The sequence below is a fragment of the Solea senegalensis genome, linkage group LG16, assembly GCF_019176455.1.
Source record: "Solea senegalensis isolate Sse05_10M linkage group LG16, IFAPA_SoseM_1, whole genome shotgun sequence".
Classification (NCBI taxonomy): Eukaryota; Metazoa; Chordata; class Actinopteri; order Pleuronectiformes; family Soleidae; genus Solea; species Solea senegalensis.
Window position 1 is genome coordinate 19,264,407 of NC_058036.1, and position 17,505 is coordinate 19,281,911.

The window sequence follows — 17,505 nt, forward strand, 5'->3', positions numbered from 1 at the left end:
ATACATGACAGACAGGCAAGCAGACAGTTCTACTTTCTCTGTTCCTCATGTGGATTTCCCGTGAGCATATTTGGATAAGAAGCTGCTAATGGCCATAAAAATCCCCAAAGGGCAAATCAGTCTTCAAAAAAAAAAGTACGAGCTACAAGGCAAAAAGGACAGATCCTGCAGATTATGTCTGCATTTTAGGCATGAAGAGGTTGGGGGAAGTTGGATGATGATAAAGTGGAGGAGTGAGTGACCTAAATCCAAATATGTGAAGACGATTTAAGGGCATGGGAACAGGGTCAAAAAGACTGAGAGCATCATTGGTCTGTCCATCCTCCAAAAAACCCAACATATGCTGGCCTTAAAATAATAATAAACACAATCACTCCATTAAATCAACAAGTCGTTCACTTTCCACACAGCTTTTCAGTGACTAATTCCTTTTAATATCACAGAGGGGGAACGAATGGAACGTACACTTGAATGAATTGCGTCAAACACAACAAGGCAGCAGCCGACTGGCCGTGGGCAGCTGATCCTGTTCTCCCTGCTGTGAGAAGACCACAGGTGGGGGGAAGGGTGAGTCATCTCCGATGAAAGCTAGTGGTGAGCGACAGTGGTTCACCTGCAGGCCACGACGCAGCCACATGGACGGACACACACTGCTTGTTCTGGATAGGGATGCTGTTGACATGACGCGTCATGAGGTTTGTTTGTATTCTCGCCGGCACCTGTTGTTCTCCCTTGCAGCCATGACATATTAAGAAAGGGACAGTCATATTCCTATGACAAATGTGCCACAAACAGGCAGCGATTACGGGCAGGAGGGAGGCTTTCCCAGGTGTCTACACTGACAAAAACAAAAGCGGGGATTCTATAGAATCTCCAACAATTGTACCTCCTGGTCCAGGAGCAGGGCCACTCCCTGCTTAAACAAATTCAAAACCAACATATCGCTCCAATGTCCTTTGTACAACCTATTTGAGGAGAGATCCCTGGAACAAAAAAATACAGTATGTTTTATTTTAAACTCGCCGAGTCCAACTTAGCTGAAAAATGACATGAGGCTTGTCAGGTTTTAGCCTCTGGCAACATTGCAGCCAGCAGATGATTCTAGGTTCAGTGAGTTTAAAAGGTTTCACAACAAATTCCAACAAAACATGTCGGGGTGGATCAGTCACAGCTAACTTATATTAACCCGCAAGGCTTAATGATATGACTGTTGAGAGAAAATGAGAAAATATGCAAGCGGTGGGGTAGTTTTTCCAGATTCGACTGGTGTTGTGTGACTTCACTGAAATCCCAACGAGATTTTCAAATGTAACCAAATGAAAACTGACACCTGGCACAGGTGCTTCACTCGTCTGTTTTATGGCCTCTTCACAATAGAGTAATATTTGCCTTTGGGTGCTTTGGAAAACCAAATATACATATGACCACAAAAAGGGAATAAAGCTTTGTTTAATCTTCCAGATGTTTTATAGTTTCCTTGTTAATTCCAACCACCTTCATACTTCCATGTACTTGGGCTACAGGAAGCCTTTCTGATGGTGAGCCTCGGGCCCATGAGTTCATCAATGATGTGAAACATAAATCAGGCCCAGTGCAACCAGTCAACAAAATAGTTGGCAGATTTAATCACATTTCACAAGCAAGTGAACCCGTGAACACAGCTCTAATGTGATACAAGCACCATATCAGGAAAATGCAATCTAAAATGAAAGTCCGAGAGTTGTGTTAAAGTTTAACCACAGGATTGGAATTTTAAAAAAATGGGTTAACAACCAGACAGGAATTCAGTCGGTCTCTGTGGAGGACTGGGAAAATATGAACTAGTCTGGGCATGTTCAGAACAGGCTCTACTCTGGCACACTCCCAACTGCCCAGCGTAACCCACAAGTGGGTAGCAGTTCATAAACGTACAGATCAGTTCATAATCATAATGACATTGCAGTCCATTACAGTGTAAGCTGGTCGCAGGATGAAAGAGCTTTGTGTTTATTTGGTCGGCTCGGGGGGGACCATCATTCCGACTGGGTTCAGCATTTTAAATCCGTTAAAAGCAACTGGTGGTCCCGAACGCAACAAAGGACGAATATGACCTGTTTTGACTGCTCGTTCCCCGAGCAGCTCAGTAAGAAAATGAAACACCAGTTGACTACATTCCTCTCGTGTCCTGTGATTATTTGAGCATAACTGCATTAGCAGTGCTTCGATGGGCAATACTAACACCAGCATAGAACTGCTGCGGCAGCAATTTGAGACCTCACAGCACCGAATACCTCTAAGCACAGGACTGTGACACTTTGTCTTTAAGTAGAAATGACAGGCAAGCTCAAAAACTAGTGGACGTAGACAGGTGCACGCACTTCCCGTCCCTGCAAGCAGGGTCAGGAAGCATGTGACCCGTATTTACTCTCGCCGTGTCACCTCAGATTGGAGCTTTTACACCCACAGCTTCAACGTCACACTGCTGCACAGGACAATGCTCTTATGGCAGAGCGGGGCCAAATAGCTCGCAGGCCCTGCTAAGCTGAGATTACCAGGGAGATTTGCAATGCATATTTTCGATTTGAATGAAAAGCAAACAGGTCCATCGCAGGTTGGCAGGGGTTAGCCAGAGTGGGGCTTGGTCTCCTCCATTGGCACTGGGAGAAGAACCGTTGGATACGCAGGCAAATGCAGCCTGATACTGTTAACTGATAAAAGTCCTAAGTCTGATAAAGTGCTATACCCATGAAGGACCATTACTGTGTGCTGTGCAAACAGAACTAAAGCTGCAACAACTGCAGCTCAACGTTTAGCCATTATATAAAACCACTGATCAAAAACACTCTCCTGTTTTGCCTTTGTCACTTGCAACAGTGATAATAACTATTGAGGGTTTCTCTAGAAGTTAACATATGTTGGAACCCCTGAGGCTATAAGGCTGAGACAGTGGGGCCGTGTGAGAAACAGGCCGCGAAGGGGCCGACAGGAACAAAACCATGGCAGTCCCTTTTAGTTATCTCTCCCCAGGGGGAATCCTCTTACAGCACTTCCCCAGAACTGGAAAGGCCATTTTCTATGGAAAAGTAACACAGTTAGAACACAAAAGGTCAATTTTAAAGGATGAATGGCTGGATGGCTTACCACTGGTAAACGACAAAGACAGGAGTTTTAACTTTGAGAACAGATTTATTTTCATTTGAACAAATGATTGAACCTGGTTACGTCTTTGTACACATGAGGCCACCAAAAGGGGCGTAAAAGATTTCCACCGATCCTAAATCCACGTCTGAAATAGCATAACACAAGTACTATGTGATGAATACATACAGCTTGTGCAGCATAAGGGTTTGCTAAACTGGATTAATGATCCCTGTGGTGGTTATCCAAACATAGACCTCCACTTGTTCAATGGAGCCAGCACTAAAACGGAGGCAATGGATGTCTTAATAAGGGTGAGGTGTCTGCACAATGTCGGTTCACACTGCAGTTTAGGTCAGGTAAGGATCACGGGCTGTCATTCCCCACACTTCACTATCATTTCTGTAGATAAAACTCATAATACTCATTATGTACATTCAGTAGAGCTCCCCAATTGAATCCAATCAAGGCTTAAAAGAACTACTGGATTGTTCCCATTATTCAGACCAAAATATATCAGCATTCGCCAAAATCTAATACCCCAGTCCTCCACAAGGTTTTCATGAAAATAAATTCTCCATAATCCTGCTCACAAACCAACTGGCAGATGGACACTGACAAAAACAAAATCTTCTTGAGGAAGGAGGAACCATTTGACAGAAGAGCCATTCATCACATCCACAGAGAAAGTACCCCACTCACTGCAGTATGGTGCAGTCCTACTCCAGGTACCGAATCAGTTTCAAATGTGAATGGTGCCTAACCCTACACTCTGACAACCTTCTTAAGAAGCAGGATACAGCCACAGACAACTCGTGCTACAAGTCATATGCTTCCACCAACATGACATCAAATAAACACCTAACTAGCTGACCATCTACAGCAGACAACTGGTTATCAAGAATGCCCATTCATGGGGGAGACACGTGCAATCGGAGCATCATTCAAATTATCCAAACTTAAACGGCTTGAAACAGATGTATGGCACTAGATCAGCCGGACTTGTGACCTCATGCTCCTGATTCCCTACCATATATGTGGCTTTGAAACTTGATTAACCAGTGTTTAAAAAAATGTGTGTCCAGTGTGTAGTGAACTGTACATAGCCTTAGCATGAAAACAAACCCATTCAGTCAGACAGTAGTCGTGTAGGTTTGCATGTTTGTGATGCCTTGTTGTTAAAACTTGGCAGTCTCACTGCCAGTTACTACAAAGTGGATAAGCAGAGGGGGAAAAAAGGAAGCGCATTTGTAAATGAGAAGTTATTTGGCTGAGCTGAGGCTAAACATTCCCTGGTCAGTGCCAGCACATCTCAGCTGAAGCTCTGCTCATGTGGACTCATTCAGGACTATATTTGGAAAATGACTTTTGACTTGGTGAACACGGGTATGTAGGTCAATGTATTAATGTCACTGCTCTTTTAATTCAACCTCAAAACTGGTGCTTAATTTGTCAATCAACACAAACTGAAAACTACATTAAATTACTGGAAACCTATTGTGCTGTGACATCTTAACTCTCTTTCGGAAAGTGCATGTTTCCCTAAAGGCGAGTCACCACACACACACATGACATATGGCACACTAATCATGCGACACACCACAGGTCCAGCTCAAAGATCCAAGCTTGTGGTTTTCGGAAATGTGCTTGAGGGCATCTCCAATCTCCAAACAATCTACAACAGTACAAGAACCAAGAGGCCTTTCACCAGCAATAGGCCTCCCTCAACCACTGCTTGATCCCCTTGAACAATGCACGTGATTAGCAACTGTCCCAATACACAAAAAGTCCCTGTCCTACTGGTAAAAACAACCTGAGGCAAATGAGAGCATGATTCCACACAGGGTTACTAGGACGTGGGGGCAACATCTCTGGAAACACCCATGTTTACCATTGGTGTGAATAGGTCAACATGAGGCCATGACCCTACTCTCAACAAGGGTTTTTGATCTTCTTGTCTTGGGTAAGGAGGAAGGAGGATTACACAATTTAATCTTCAATCACACAACATCTGTGGCTTCTTATATGCCATGTTTGGGTTCTGTGCTGTACAGTGTTCACCAAGGACACAACAAGGTCTTTTTCCTTCCATGGACATGGAGTTAGCAACTGTTGATCCTCTCGTTTATGGCATAAACACACTCCAAATAAAGAAAATAATTACATTAGCCTTGCACAGAGCTGCACCGATCTGTGTTATATGTAAAACAGTTTAGTTTCTGATGTAAAGCACTACTGCACTTTGAAATTCATTTGGAAGCTTCGTCAGTTTTGTTGCCGTGTTTGCAGGTCAAATTCTTCACAAAGCAATTGTGGTGTACACCCATAGACGGCGTCTCTAAGTGAAGCGAATGACTATTCAGCTTTCCTGGATCACAGTAAGGAAAGTTAAGTTTCAGCGGGGATGACCGTGTCATGACGCATCGTCCACTTTGCTGAATATCCACTGGAACACACTGATGAAAGCAATGGATGTTTCACTGCAAGCTAACCTTGTGTTCAGAATGTCCCTGAAGCAAGTTTATGTGTTGAGGATATATGAAACCATCCCATTAGCAATGGCTCAAAACCACTTCTCGTGTCTGACACAGATATTACAACCTCGAGTCCTCACCAACATCAGTCAATACAGTCATTCCACATTTCTTAAACTACTAAGCTGTTAACCACAATATGGTACAGAGTGTCGTATGTGCTCATCTCTAAATCCCACGAATGTTCTACTGTCATTTCAGCGAGTTCACTCCTATTATGTCAGTCTGACAGGGGTCTGCAAATCCAGTGGCTGCAAAGAAATCTGCCGAGTCAGTTTTTCAGGACACGGATGGCATTGGGGCCCGTGTAGACAACTGATCCTCCATCCAAACACGCCTCGGCTGAGCTGCTGTCCCTGCACACACTGACACTAACCCCTCCACAATCCCCTTCAGCTCTGAACTATAGCCACGCACCTGGGGGGGACATGCCTCAATCAGCAGGAACACCAACCCTGTCACAGCGCCAAACAACAACAGAGGTGCTTGCCATGACATAAATACTCTAAAAGGAAATCACCTATGATTTGTTTCGGGAGGAGTCACAAATGCATGTGACAGTAGAGTTAAGACAAACCGCTTAGTCACACACATAAACTAAAAGCCTCTGTAGTCGCATACAGACACACTTCAACGGCTTATGTTGGGGAATGATAGCGCTGCAACGACTTCATACTTCAAATACCATTTGGTGTCCCTCACTACCTCACTAGACATACCTATGCTGTGACTGAACCTGGGTTCAAAGAGTAACAAGGCCATTAACATAGTGAGCATACATGTCAGGCGTGGGTTGTTATGGGGTGTCAAACCCTGAAAAGCACCAAAACACAGGTCTGACTGTACATTGAACCGTGCTAATCAAATTATTTATCTTATGACTTCCTCCATTATGGACCGATAGTAACCCAATTAAAATTGCCAATGTGAGCAGCATCTTCTCATTACCTTAATAAATAAATAATCACATAGTATATGTGGAGTTTGTCTGGGTTTAACAGAAAAAAGGTATGTATATGAAGCAAAAAAACTATTGCAAAACATGCTTATTATTTATTTTTAGATTAGTAAATGGGAATGATGGAGTCTTCTGCCCATACTCCATATATGTGTATCTAACTAATGATGCTAACAATGTTAGCTGACAAAACAACAACATTACTTATGTTATCAAATGGTGAAAGGTTGACCATACACAGCACTTTATGTCACATTTCAAACATGTAAACAAGAACAAGTATGGAATTTTCTGATAACAACTCGTGTGAAACGCCATAATCTGAATATCTGATTCAGAATGTAGTCATTAAACCTAATTATATATCAGCATTGCTTCATTAAAAAAGGTCAAATCGGCGAGAGTAACGCTGTCATTCTTCACTAGTTCAATAAAGATAGTTTTCAAAATAAACGAGTGACATAGACAGCAGTGATAGTGATATTAAAGAAAAGACAACACAGCTGAGTGTAATTAACTTAGTAAAGTGAGAGTAGAAGCAGACGCAGAATCCTATTGTTGTGGAGGAGGTATGCGTGTTGACACACGGGAGCAGTTTCTACGAAACTAGCTGGAGAAAAAGCGAGAGGAACTACTGTGCCGCTACTGTTTATGTCAAAAATAAGAAACTTCCACCGAACAGCCTACCTTTCATCCACTCCACTACCAGAGTCGGCGTCCACTTCGTTATCGGCTCCATGGTTTCTTCCAACACAATATTTTAAGAGACAAAAGAAGAACGAAAAAGCTGCGCTAAACTTTCACGTAAGGAATGGGGAAAAAAAGAAGTGCTGTCACATTCTTCGTAACTGCTCGGTGCCGTTCGCCTGTTCGTGTCCACTCACTCCACGACTGTGTACACGCATGACTGGAGTGGAGGTGGATGTGAAGTGAAATCCCACACGGACGCAGCTCCTCACCCACCCAGCTCCCGGTCCGAGATCCGTGCTGCCTTCACGTGCTGCCGGTTACACTCGGAAAACCAGATTTATATAGCACTGAGCTAGCACACACTGAAAGAACCTGCTTTTCAGCGCAGTTAAAACAATACATAGTGGTTGATATAGTTTGTTGTTTTCCTTTTTATTAATATTACACCAAAATCTAAGTGTTTAGTGGTTTTTAACAATTGTATGTGCTTAACACGTATGGATTTACATGGAGCACTTGAAGGCAGCGTAAGCTAGTAGGTAGTTTCTGTGTGTTCGCCGCCCTCGTTTGAAACTGGAGGCGTGTAAACTCAACACTGTGTTTAGTCACTCCTGAAAAAATATGGATACACATGGATTAATATACACGATTTTAATCATTTCCATATTATAAACTGACATTTCAATATCAGTTCGTACTTTTGTAGCCTGTAAATGCAAGCAATTAAAGCACATGGATGGGCAGTGATGATAATTTACACTTAGATAAAATCAATATATTTTTTATTATTATATTTGCAGTCTTAATAGCTTAATGTCAACTTTTTCTCCCCCTGTCCATTTGACTGACAGTGACTGAACACTGCCCTCTGTTGGTGCTTTGGTGTAGTAGTAGGCTGAGAGGTCACATTCCTCAGGGACTCGTGACTTGCTGATTTTATCTAATCCACCAGTTTAATAATGAAACTAGAATATAGCTGGCCAACAACACAACTAACTGGATGAAGTATACTTTCCTTGTTGTTATCGTCAGGCGATATCCGGTCTTGCGTAAAGTACCTGAAAGGTGATACTTGAGTAAAAGTACAAGTATGTTACCAGAAAATCACTTTCTGTATAAATATATTACATTTACTGTACTTAAGTGTCAAAAGTAATTTTCTGATGTAAAATATACTCAAGTTTTAGAAGTAAAAGTATTAAAAAAAAGTGAAGAGTAAGGATTGAGCCATGGTGGATTAGTGGTAGGATGAGCTGTCTCATGGGTTCATGAGGGTTCAATTCCTGGCTCTGCTAGTCTCTATGTGTCCCTATGTGAATTTTGTATTAAAGTTACAATACTGGTGATATATGACAATGATATTGTCATTTAAATACTATTAAACTTCTGATATTAAGGCAAGTGAAATCCATTAAAACAAGCACATCTGTTACAATGTTTATTAAAATGTTTCAGAAAAGAAAGGTAAATAAAGTAAAACTTTACTATGGGGCTTTTTAACACTGTTTAGATGTTGCAATTGTGCTCAGTATTAGCTTCATGCCTTTATTATTTTGTTTTACATGAAGCCTTCCTTGTTTGTTGTTTTCAACAGTCTGAAACATACCTTCCACTGGAGAGTCCCAACCATTCCCATGACTCAGCTGGAGGCTGTTGTACTATACACACGCCGCACTGTAATCAGCTGCAGATTAAAGCTCAGCTGTTATTAAACGTCTTGGGTGAAGCATCACTTTGCTTTCAGGCAAAACAAAACAAAACAAAAAAATTATGAATACCCCGTTCCAACATGCCGCTTTCCTCCACTTTGCCGAATTAAAGTCATTTAATCATTTCAACTCAACAACTTAAATGAGACTTAACGTCTGAGCCTGAGCCGTTTTAATGATAACTGACAGGTTGACAGGAGCTCGGTAACACGGCACTTTGACTTGGCAGAGACGGAAAACAAAAAAAAACTGTGTGGTATTAAATAAAGGAATCAGCGGGGAAAACTGTTGCTGAGATGCAGTTCAGTTCACTTCAGTTCAGTTCAGTTCAGTTGAGTGGAAAAATGTGCAAACAGCACATACCTGTCTTGACTAATGGGGCTTTGAAGAAGTAAAACATTTAGTCTCTATCAAAAACAGAGGAACACGGTACGCTATAAACATTTCTGACCCCAGCAGACGTTCACTTCTCATGCGAGTGAATAGGATTTGGGTGGTGTGGAATTCAGGGGAGGTCCTCTCTGGTAGGATTAAATGAATCATGGGATTGTTGTTGAGGTGAGGCGGAGGGATGGAGGGATTGTTTGGTCTGCTTAGGAGGAGAGGGCCCGAGCTTCAAGGCTGAGAGGGGGTTGAGAGCTAAAGGAGGAAGGTGGACGAATGGCATTAGCTATTTTTGCTTTAGTATGAGGTCAATCAGAGAAAAAAATGTCCACACTTCCTCATACAAAAAGGTCACCTTTCTTTGTCACAGCGCCCAAGCTTCATTTTCCTGCTTTGTATTCCGAGCTGACATTTATTCTGCTCCCAAATCCAGGAAGTCCAGCTTTGGCCTTGTGTATTATTCTGGGCTCTGCGTTAAGATTGGGCCACTGCAGACGTATAAACAAAGGCAGGCATGTGAAACATCAGCACAGGAAGTTATCCACTTCACTATCTTAGATGACAGGATATGAAGTGCCTAAATATGTTGTGATAATACAAATACACCCACTTCCTGCCACTGACAGGTTTACTTTTTTTATACATTGAACAGATTTACTGTGGGAGACAGTGTTGCCACCTTTGTTTTGCAGCATGTTCTGGTATGAACGGTCAGTTTTAAGATTGTGTTCCTATTGCAACTCGTATAGAACACGTGCCCCGAATGCTCGGAGAATTGTGAAAACAAAGGAACAGCTCGTGGTCATGATTTATCGACTGATATACTGAAAGCAGTGTAATTAACACAGATGATCCTGTTTGCTGTTCACACTAGAAAATACTTATATATATATAATGTATATATGTACTCACATAGGACAAATCTTAACTTAAACATCTTTTTTAATCAAAATGAAACATGTTTCATGTTCTCCATGATGATTTTTCTTTTTGCTGGTATTTAAATGCCAGTCTATAAAATATCACTAATATTATTACAGTGAGACATTAACAGACACAGAGTTGCATGCTGGGCATTTACAGGACTCTATGGATGTGAAGGGGGCGGTGGGTCTGAGGGGTCTGCGGGGACGGCCGGTCTTGTGTTGAGGTATTCCAGGACAAAGACCTGTACGATCTTGTTGAGGTTCTGGATGGAGGAGCGGTCCAGGTTCTGCTCGTTGTCGTCGAACGTGTGCCACACTGACGGGAAGGGGGAGGGGATGAGGTGGACGACGCGCACGCCTGACAGACACGCACAGAGTGGGAATCAGACAACAGACTTGACGCGTTACACGTCATCGTTTCTACACGTGTGTGTGTGTGTGTGTGTGTGTGTGTGTGTACCTTTTTTTAGGAATGGTATGTGATCGTCTTCTACGCGGCCAAGTGAATGTTCAGGCCAGAAATACTGCACTCGGTCAGGATGATTCTCCAGCTGGTTCATTAAGTGAAGACGTATTTCTGAGATTGCATTGGAAGGAGAACAAAGACATTAGCCAAGACATTCTTAAAATCCAAAGAAATACACATTTCTATTCATGGTAACACACCATTTCTTTTTGTTTGCCTTCTAATCAAAGATAACTCAAAAAGAAGTATTCAGTTCTACTAGATACTGTGTTATCTCTTGTTATAAAGAAACTGTTCGTCAATTATAACCAAATAACAGTTTTTACTCCACAATCAATCAATCATTATTAGATAAATGAAAGTTCCCTACATGTTCAATAAGGAGAAGGAAGAAGCTCACTTATGTTTACCTTCCCCTTTATTTTACAATGGCAACAAAGATAATCCTATTTCTGTTCTAATGTAAAAAAAAACAAAACATTTGGACAGAAAGTGGTGATAACGTGAACTAGCAGCACAAATTTGATGAAATATTTGTATTCAGATGTTGCCTTTGTTTAGTTTTTGTTTTTTTGGTGTGTATTATCGAAGCAGCCAATTTTTATAAAGGGGTATTAAGAGTCTTTAATCAAGTGTCTCTCGTGAGCACAGTACTGACACTTCTTAATTTTACTACTTTGAGTAACAGCACTTATAAGACTCTGTCTGGGTTATTTGTCCACTGCATTATTACAGCTGTGAATAATCATTTCTGAGAGTGATGTTCTCCCGTGTTTGTTTCTAATGTCTGGAGTTTTCATTTCTTAATGTTAAATAATAACAATATCTATCTAAAGTGTTGAAAAGTTGCCACATTCGTCTTGTGGAGGACAGAAATAACATGGACCGTGTGCTTGAAGTTTCAATCATTGTTGGAAACTTTAAAGGATAATCTAAATATACGAGTTGGCAAAATGTGTAACACAAGTCCAGTGTTTAGACATTTGAATATGGAGATAATATTGAAATAAACACAGATGTTGTGTGGTCTACAGTGCAGTCACAACACGACTGTCAGCACATTTGGTACAATGACCTTCACTCAATGATAACTGTCTGTAATGTGACTAATGTAAGTACGATGGCATACAAGCAAAAAGACCCACACAGTCTTTACAGTAACAGTAAAAAGGTTTGCTCGTCTACCAATGTTCTGCAGTTTGGAGAGCCAGGCTTTTGTGTTGGGGAAATAAGAGCCAAAGCGTGGCTCAGCAGCTCCAATCAGGTCCAACAACACAAACAGATCCTGAAGAAGAAGAAGAAGAAGAAGAGGGAAGAAGGGTGTGAATGATGCTGCCGAGCTGTCTCACATCGTGATGAAAAACCGACACTAGATACCGTCTGATTTATCTGTGCCTGTCCACGCGGGAATGTCTCTATGTGTTGATAAGCTGTTGCACTATCTCAGTCTGACTGGTATAGGGAAACACTGTATACCCCAATTAACACCTAGACACCTTGTTATCATAGACCCTAAAATAAACAGCTCCTATAGCAACATCTGTATATCTGTATATAGTGATTCCACTAATGTCAGCTATAGTTTAAGGATGAGTAGAAGTGATAGACTGCATACTATGCCGTGGAGTTGGTTGGTGTCTGTGGCCCCGGCAGGGTGAGGGGTGTGTTCCATCTTATGGGCCAAGTGGCGAGAGCCGTACAAGGAGTCTATGGGGCTCCAGTGGAAAAAAGCCTCCTCTCCATCAAAGAAGATCAACTGCAAGGTCAGTTTGGAGCTGGAGCTCTGTTTTTGGGAGGGAAAACAGAAAGCGATAGGTAGAGGATGAGTGAGTGAGTGATGAACTGTTACTGTGCCACTTTCAATCCAAGGGTTTTGCTGCCCTCCAGTGGCATTAGGGTAACAGGGAAAAGAAAACCACCAATTCATCCATTCACTGTCGACCACTTTATCCTCTACATGAGGCTAACCAATCAGCTGACAGGGCGAAAGGGCAACAAACAGACAGAGCAAACATTCACTCAAACCTTAACCTTAACGAGGGCCACAATTGATAATGTGAAGATTTTCGGAGGCAAATGGTCCAGAAAGACCTTTTTTTTTAAAAAAACACTAAAAGTTACATACAAATGTAACCAAATCTAAGTCACATAGGAGTTAAAAAAATGACAAAAAATCTGCCTTTCTATCACATCTGGAGTCAGATATAGTCATAATAACATAATAAAGGATCATGCCTGATTTGGAGAGTCTAATGAACCTCTGCCTGTTTTTGGACTGGAGAACCCTGGGTGGCGTCACATGAAATATGAGTTTCATTCAGTACAGGACTGTAACTCGTGTATTTGTATTCAGAGGGATTCCTACTCTTCCGGCTGCGAGCCTTGTGACAGACAGCTGAAGTCGTCTGTCTCACGCCCTGTCATTGTCTTGCCGACAGAGAGGTCTCCATGCTGTCACACAGGGAGCGTTCAGGGCTCCGTGAATACTAAGTGTTTTAAACCATGGCATTTTTGTTTCAATAAAAAGTGGATAAGATGTAACAATTATCATGTGTAGATCAAACAGACTAGGGATGGGAATCAGTATCGGTCAGTATTGGTATCAATACGTAACTGGTCAAAATCACTGGATCGGATATCGGGGTGATAAAAATGTAAAATCGAATTAAATTATACATCCTCCTGACATGAACACTTTCCTATCCAGTGCTGAAAACAGTCTCCTAATAACTAACTTCCTTGTGTACTATTTTTTTTTTCATTGATAAAAAACTTAAAGGATCATTGCACCACAGAATATGACTAACACAAACGACATGTGTTTTCACGAGTCATTTGGATCAAAACAAAACTAGAGGAAGAAAACACTGAGACCAAGGCTGCTCAGTTTGAGTCTCCAGATCACCACCAAAATCCAATCATTCATTTCTTCCTATAGAATAACCAGTCAGAGAAATATGCTCCATAGGTACCATCTTATTTCCCCTCAGCTTGAAATCATTGCTTTTTCCTACTAGGATCTGGTCCAGTCTACCACATGTTTGGCTTTTACACTCCTAACAGAAACACACATAGGCTCAGTTGTAGTATATATAACGACGTCACTGCTACCTTCTGATTCTTCAGCTCTTCATCCAGAGCTCGTGCCAACTCCAGCATCATGGCACAGGGAACTGCGGAGTCTGTGGCGCCGAGGAACTCCACCCCGTGCCACTGCGGCGGGTAATATTTGCTGTCGTGGTGACAGGCCAGAACCAGGCGGCGCTTGGCCGACGGGTTGAGGGTGGCGATTATGTTGGTGAAGGGCCGACTGCCGTAGGGCGTTTGTGACATGAACTTGTCCTCGGTGACTTCCCAGCCTGCTCCGAGGGAACCGAGGGTGGTTTTGATATGCTGGAGAGGCGAGATGGACACAGACATAAACATATTACTGAAGACTTCTGCACACATCTCTTTTTCTTTTATGATTCACAGTAGCAAAGCAAGAAAAGAATGAGCTTTTTGAATATATAAATGAATTAAAATGCCATGATGCTGCAACTAAAACACGTTATTTTGCTTTTTAACATTTTTCTTTGCAGGTTCTTCTAAAGAAACTCTCACCTCCTGCACAGTGCGGCTGCCCTCAGAGCCCGGGTACCTGGTGATCAGGAGCGGCCTCAGGTAGCTCTGCCACATCGTGTCCAGATCGGTGTGAGACAGCGCCGTGCGGATTTCATCCTGTGTTAGCGTGATGGCTCGGTGCTGGAGCTGAACAGGAACACACACAGAGTCTGTCTTCAGTGTCTGTTCTGTGTAACATCACCCACATGCAGTAGTAGTGCAGTAGTAATGCACAGAAACCCAGTATTTTCATTCAAATCTTGTGATAATCTGGTGTTTTACTGAAGTCACCACCTCAGTGAGAGACACATGGGCTTGTAGTGAAGTGACGGTGATTGAGCTGCTTTCAGTTGCACACTGAAGAGAGCGTTACCTTATTTAACATTAACATGCTTTTACTTTTGCTGTGGGAAGAAGAAGCAGCTTGATTGTGCGATTTGGGCAACGCACTATGGATTTGGATTCATAGCTGGAGGAGCTGTGTGTGTGTGTGTGTGTGTGTGTCAGTGCTCATGAAAAACAAACATATTGATCCATCTCTATACCATGGCTCTTTTTTTTCCTATTTGGTCTCAAAGTTCAGCTGCTAAGAGCCATTGTTGTCGTGGTAACAAGTCAATGCATGTGTGTGTGTGTGTCTCTTTGGCTGTACGGTGCTTAAACATGGACGTGGTCAAAATAAGAATCAAAGGTTGAGCTAATCCAGGTTTTTTTCAATTCATCAATTCATGTTTTGTCTATTAAGCCCAGACCTCATTTAAAAAAACACTTATTTAAGCCCAAATCCACAAGATACTGAAGTTACCGCGATATATTTAGCATTTTTGCTTCATAAACAACTACAATGGTAACGCCTGTGTTAGACAGTGATCACGAGCTACTCCGGGGCTAAGTTTTCAGAAGGAACTTTATCATCGAGGGAAATCGCAGAAGTAATGTCTAAGACGTCTGTTCATTTCAAATGAATTCCTGTTTCAGAAAATATGAGACAACAACATACCACTATTGGCTGACTCATGTAATTACAGCAGTGCACACGACGGTTATCATTATGTGGTCACAAGTACGCGGCGGTCCTTTAAAGAGCTGGGGCTCCACTGAGCTCAGAGAGGGTTATGGGGTTGGGGGGGTCCACTTAAAGGTCTATAAATATCAAGCTCTGCAATTGGAGGATCAATGATGATGATGGCTATGCTGCCATAGCAACGGGGAAAGGAGAAGAGAGGGGTAAGTAAGATGAACATAAATGAGGGACATTAGTGGCCAGGCATACCCAGGTGCATCCCAGGAGATTTTACACAACAAGAACTGTGCAGAGGATTGATTGAACACCATGGATGTCATCATATAGCGCTGTATATACTATACACAGCGCTATATGACATTCATCATATACTCCTATACACTGTATAGGAGCTGGATATGGAGACCAAAAAGACTGCACTGTCTCTTATAAAGAAATATTTTTAAAAAGGAAACGTGCAGAGATCACAACAAAGTTTTCAAACAATTCATTATATTTCTATTTAAAAATAAAAGTGTGGATATGTGTGCATTCATTCATACTGGTATTCCAAAAATAATTGTGAAAGCAAAGCAAAGCAATCATGTGAGAGAGGCTCACACTCAGCGAGGCTCAGCCACACCGTGATTCACAAACACACAGCGTGTACAGCAACACACACACTCTCTCTCTCTCTCCATTCATTTATTTACCTTTTCTTGAGTCCAGGGTATGGCATCGGAGAAGTGGATGAGTGTCACGCAGGCGGCCACGGCGGAAAGCACGCGCACTGAGGAGAAGGAGAAGGAGAAGTAGCGGCTCCGCTCAGCCATGGCTGCTCTCCACATTCCTGTGTGTGTGTGTGTGTGTGTGTGTGAGTAGTCTCTCGTCTGCCGTGCAAGGAGCATCTGATTCTGACCATGTGAATGCAGGAGGCAGGTCTCAACAACACGTCACCGTGTGTGTGCGTGTGTGCGTGTGTGTGTGTGTTACCTCCTCAGGACCTCATCTGGCTTAAACACTCATAAAAATACTCATGCAATTGGTTAAATAAAGCTTTGTCAAGGCAAGTTAATGAAGTCAATGCAGAGGCACTAAACTGTGTGTGTGTGTGTGTGCAGGTATTTCTCATGTTGTGGGGACCTAAGTCTGTTTAAACAGGGCTTGAATTATGTATGGCGACAAACAAGAAAAAAAAACCCTTAACGTTCAGTTGTACATTAAAGTTGAAGACATGCTGTATGATTAGGGTGAGGTAAGGGATGTGGTTTTGGGTTGGAGTTAAGGTTAGAGTAAAACTCCAGGAAATGTACAGCAATGTCCTCTGAAGTAATGGAAACCAGACTATGAGTGTGTATGTGTTTCATATCTTTAAAGGGCTTTTTCAGGTTTAAGACCTGATTCTAGGGTTATGGTTAGAATTGGGTGTAGGTTAGTGTTAGTGTAAGGGTTCAGACGAGGCACTTAGTTGTGATGGTTAAGGTTAGTTTAGGGCGCTAGGGAATGCATTATGTCCATGTTGTGTCCTCACTAAGGTATAAAAACAAGTCTTTGGGTGTGTGTGTTGCTGGTTTTTCACATGTTGTGGGGACCTGGATTTAAGGACCAACTGTCAAACAAACCTATCTTTGTGGTTGTTTTGTGAGGACATTTAGACTTTGTGAGGACATTTGTCTGGTCCACACAACTTTAACAGCCTTTTTGAGGATTAAGACCTGGTTTTAGGGTTGGGTTAGAAGTAGGTTAGTAGGTTAGGGTTAGGCCTTTAGTTGTGATGGGGATAGGGAATGCATTATGTCTATGAGTGTCCACACAAAGAATGTAATACCTTCATACTAACCAACATTTGAGGGCCACATCACATGACGTTATAATCTAATTTAATCTAAATGAACCCATCACATGCTTTCAATGCTGGTCACCATACATTTTTACTTGGAATAATCTCATCTAATCCTAATTTTAGCATATTTATTGTGTCTACATGATCAATGGGTGAGTGAGTAAATCATACAAACACATATTTATTTAACTCAATATCTATCATTCATGATTTATACACATTTTAATAAATAAATATTTTTTATCTTTATTTTATTCCTTACTTTATTCAAT

The 17,505-nt window shown here is 41.9% G+C and overlaps 2 protein-coding genes across 2 annotated transcripts in view; both read right to left on the reverse strand.

Annotated features, from left to right (window-relative positions):
- The window catches only part of LOC122782750 (connector enhancer of kinase suppressor of ras 3-like), a 30,776-nt gene extending 23,194 nt beyond the window's left edge, over positions 1-7,582 (reverse strand). Inside the window, exon 1 of the mRNA XM_044047252.1 lies at positions 7,297-7,582. Within this exon, the coding sequence (XP_043903187.1) occupies positions 7,297-7,348 (52 nt within the window). The 5' untranslated portion in view covers positions 7,349-7,582. The remainder of the gene's footprint in view (positions 1-7,296) is intronic.
- Positions 7,583-10,006: 2,424 nt separating this feature from the next.
- Positions 10,007-16,295, reverse strand: qpct (glutaminyl-peptide cyclotransferase). Its single transcript, XM_044046874.1, has 7 exons — positions 16,104-16,295; positions 14,388-14,534; positions 13,896-14,177; positions 12,400-12,567; positions 11,970-12,069; positions 10,779-10,895; positions 10,007-10,676 (listed from the first exon to the last, which is right to left on the reverse strand). The coding sequence occupies exons 1-7, from the start codon at positions 16,236-16,238 to the stop codon at positions 10,480-10,482; spliced, it is 1,146 nt and encodes a 381-aa protein (XP_043902809.1). The 5' UTR covers positions 16,239-16,295; the 3' UTR covers positions 10,007-10,479.
- Between the last annotated feature and the right edge of the window lie 1,210 nt (positions 16,296-17,505).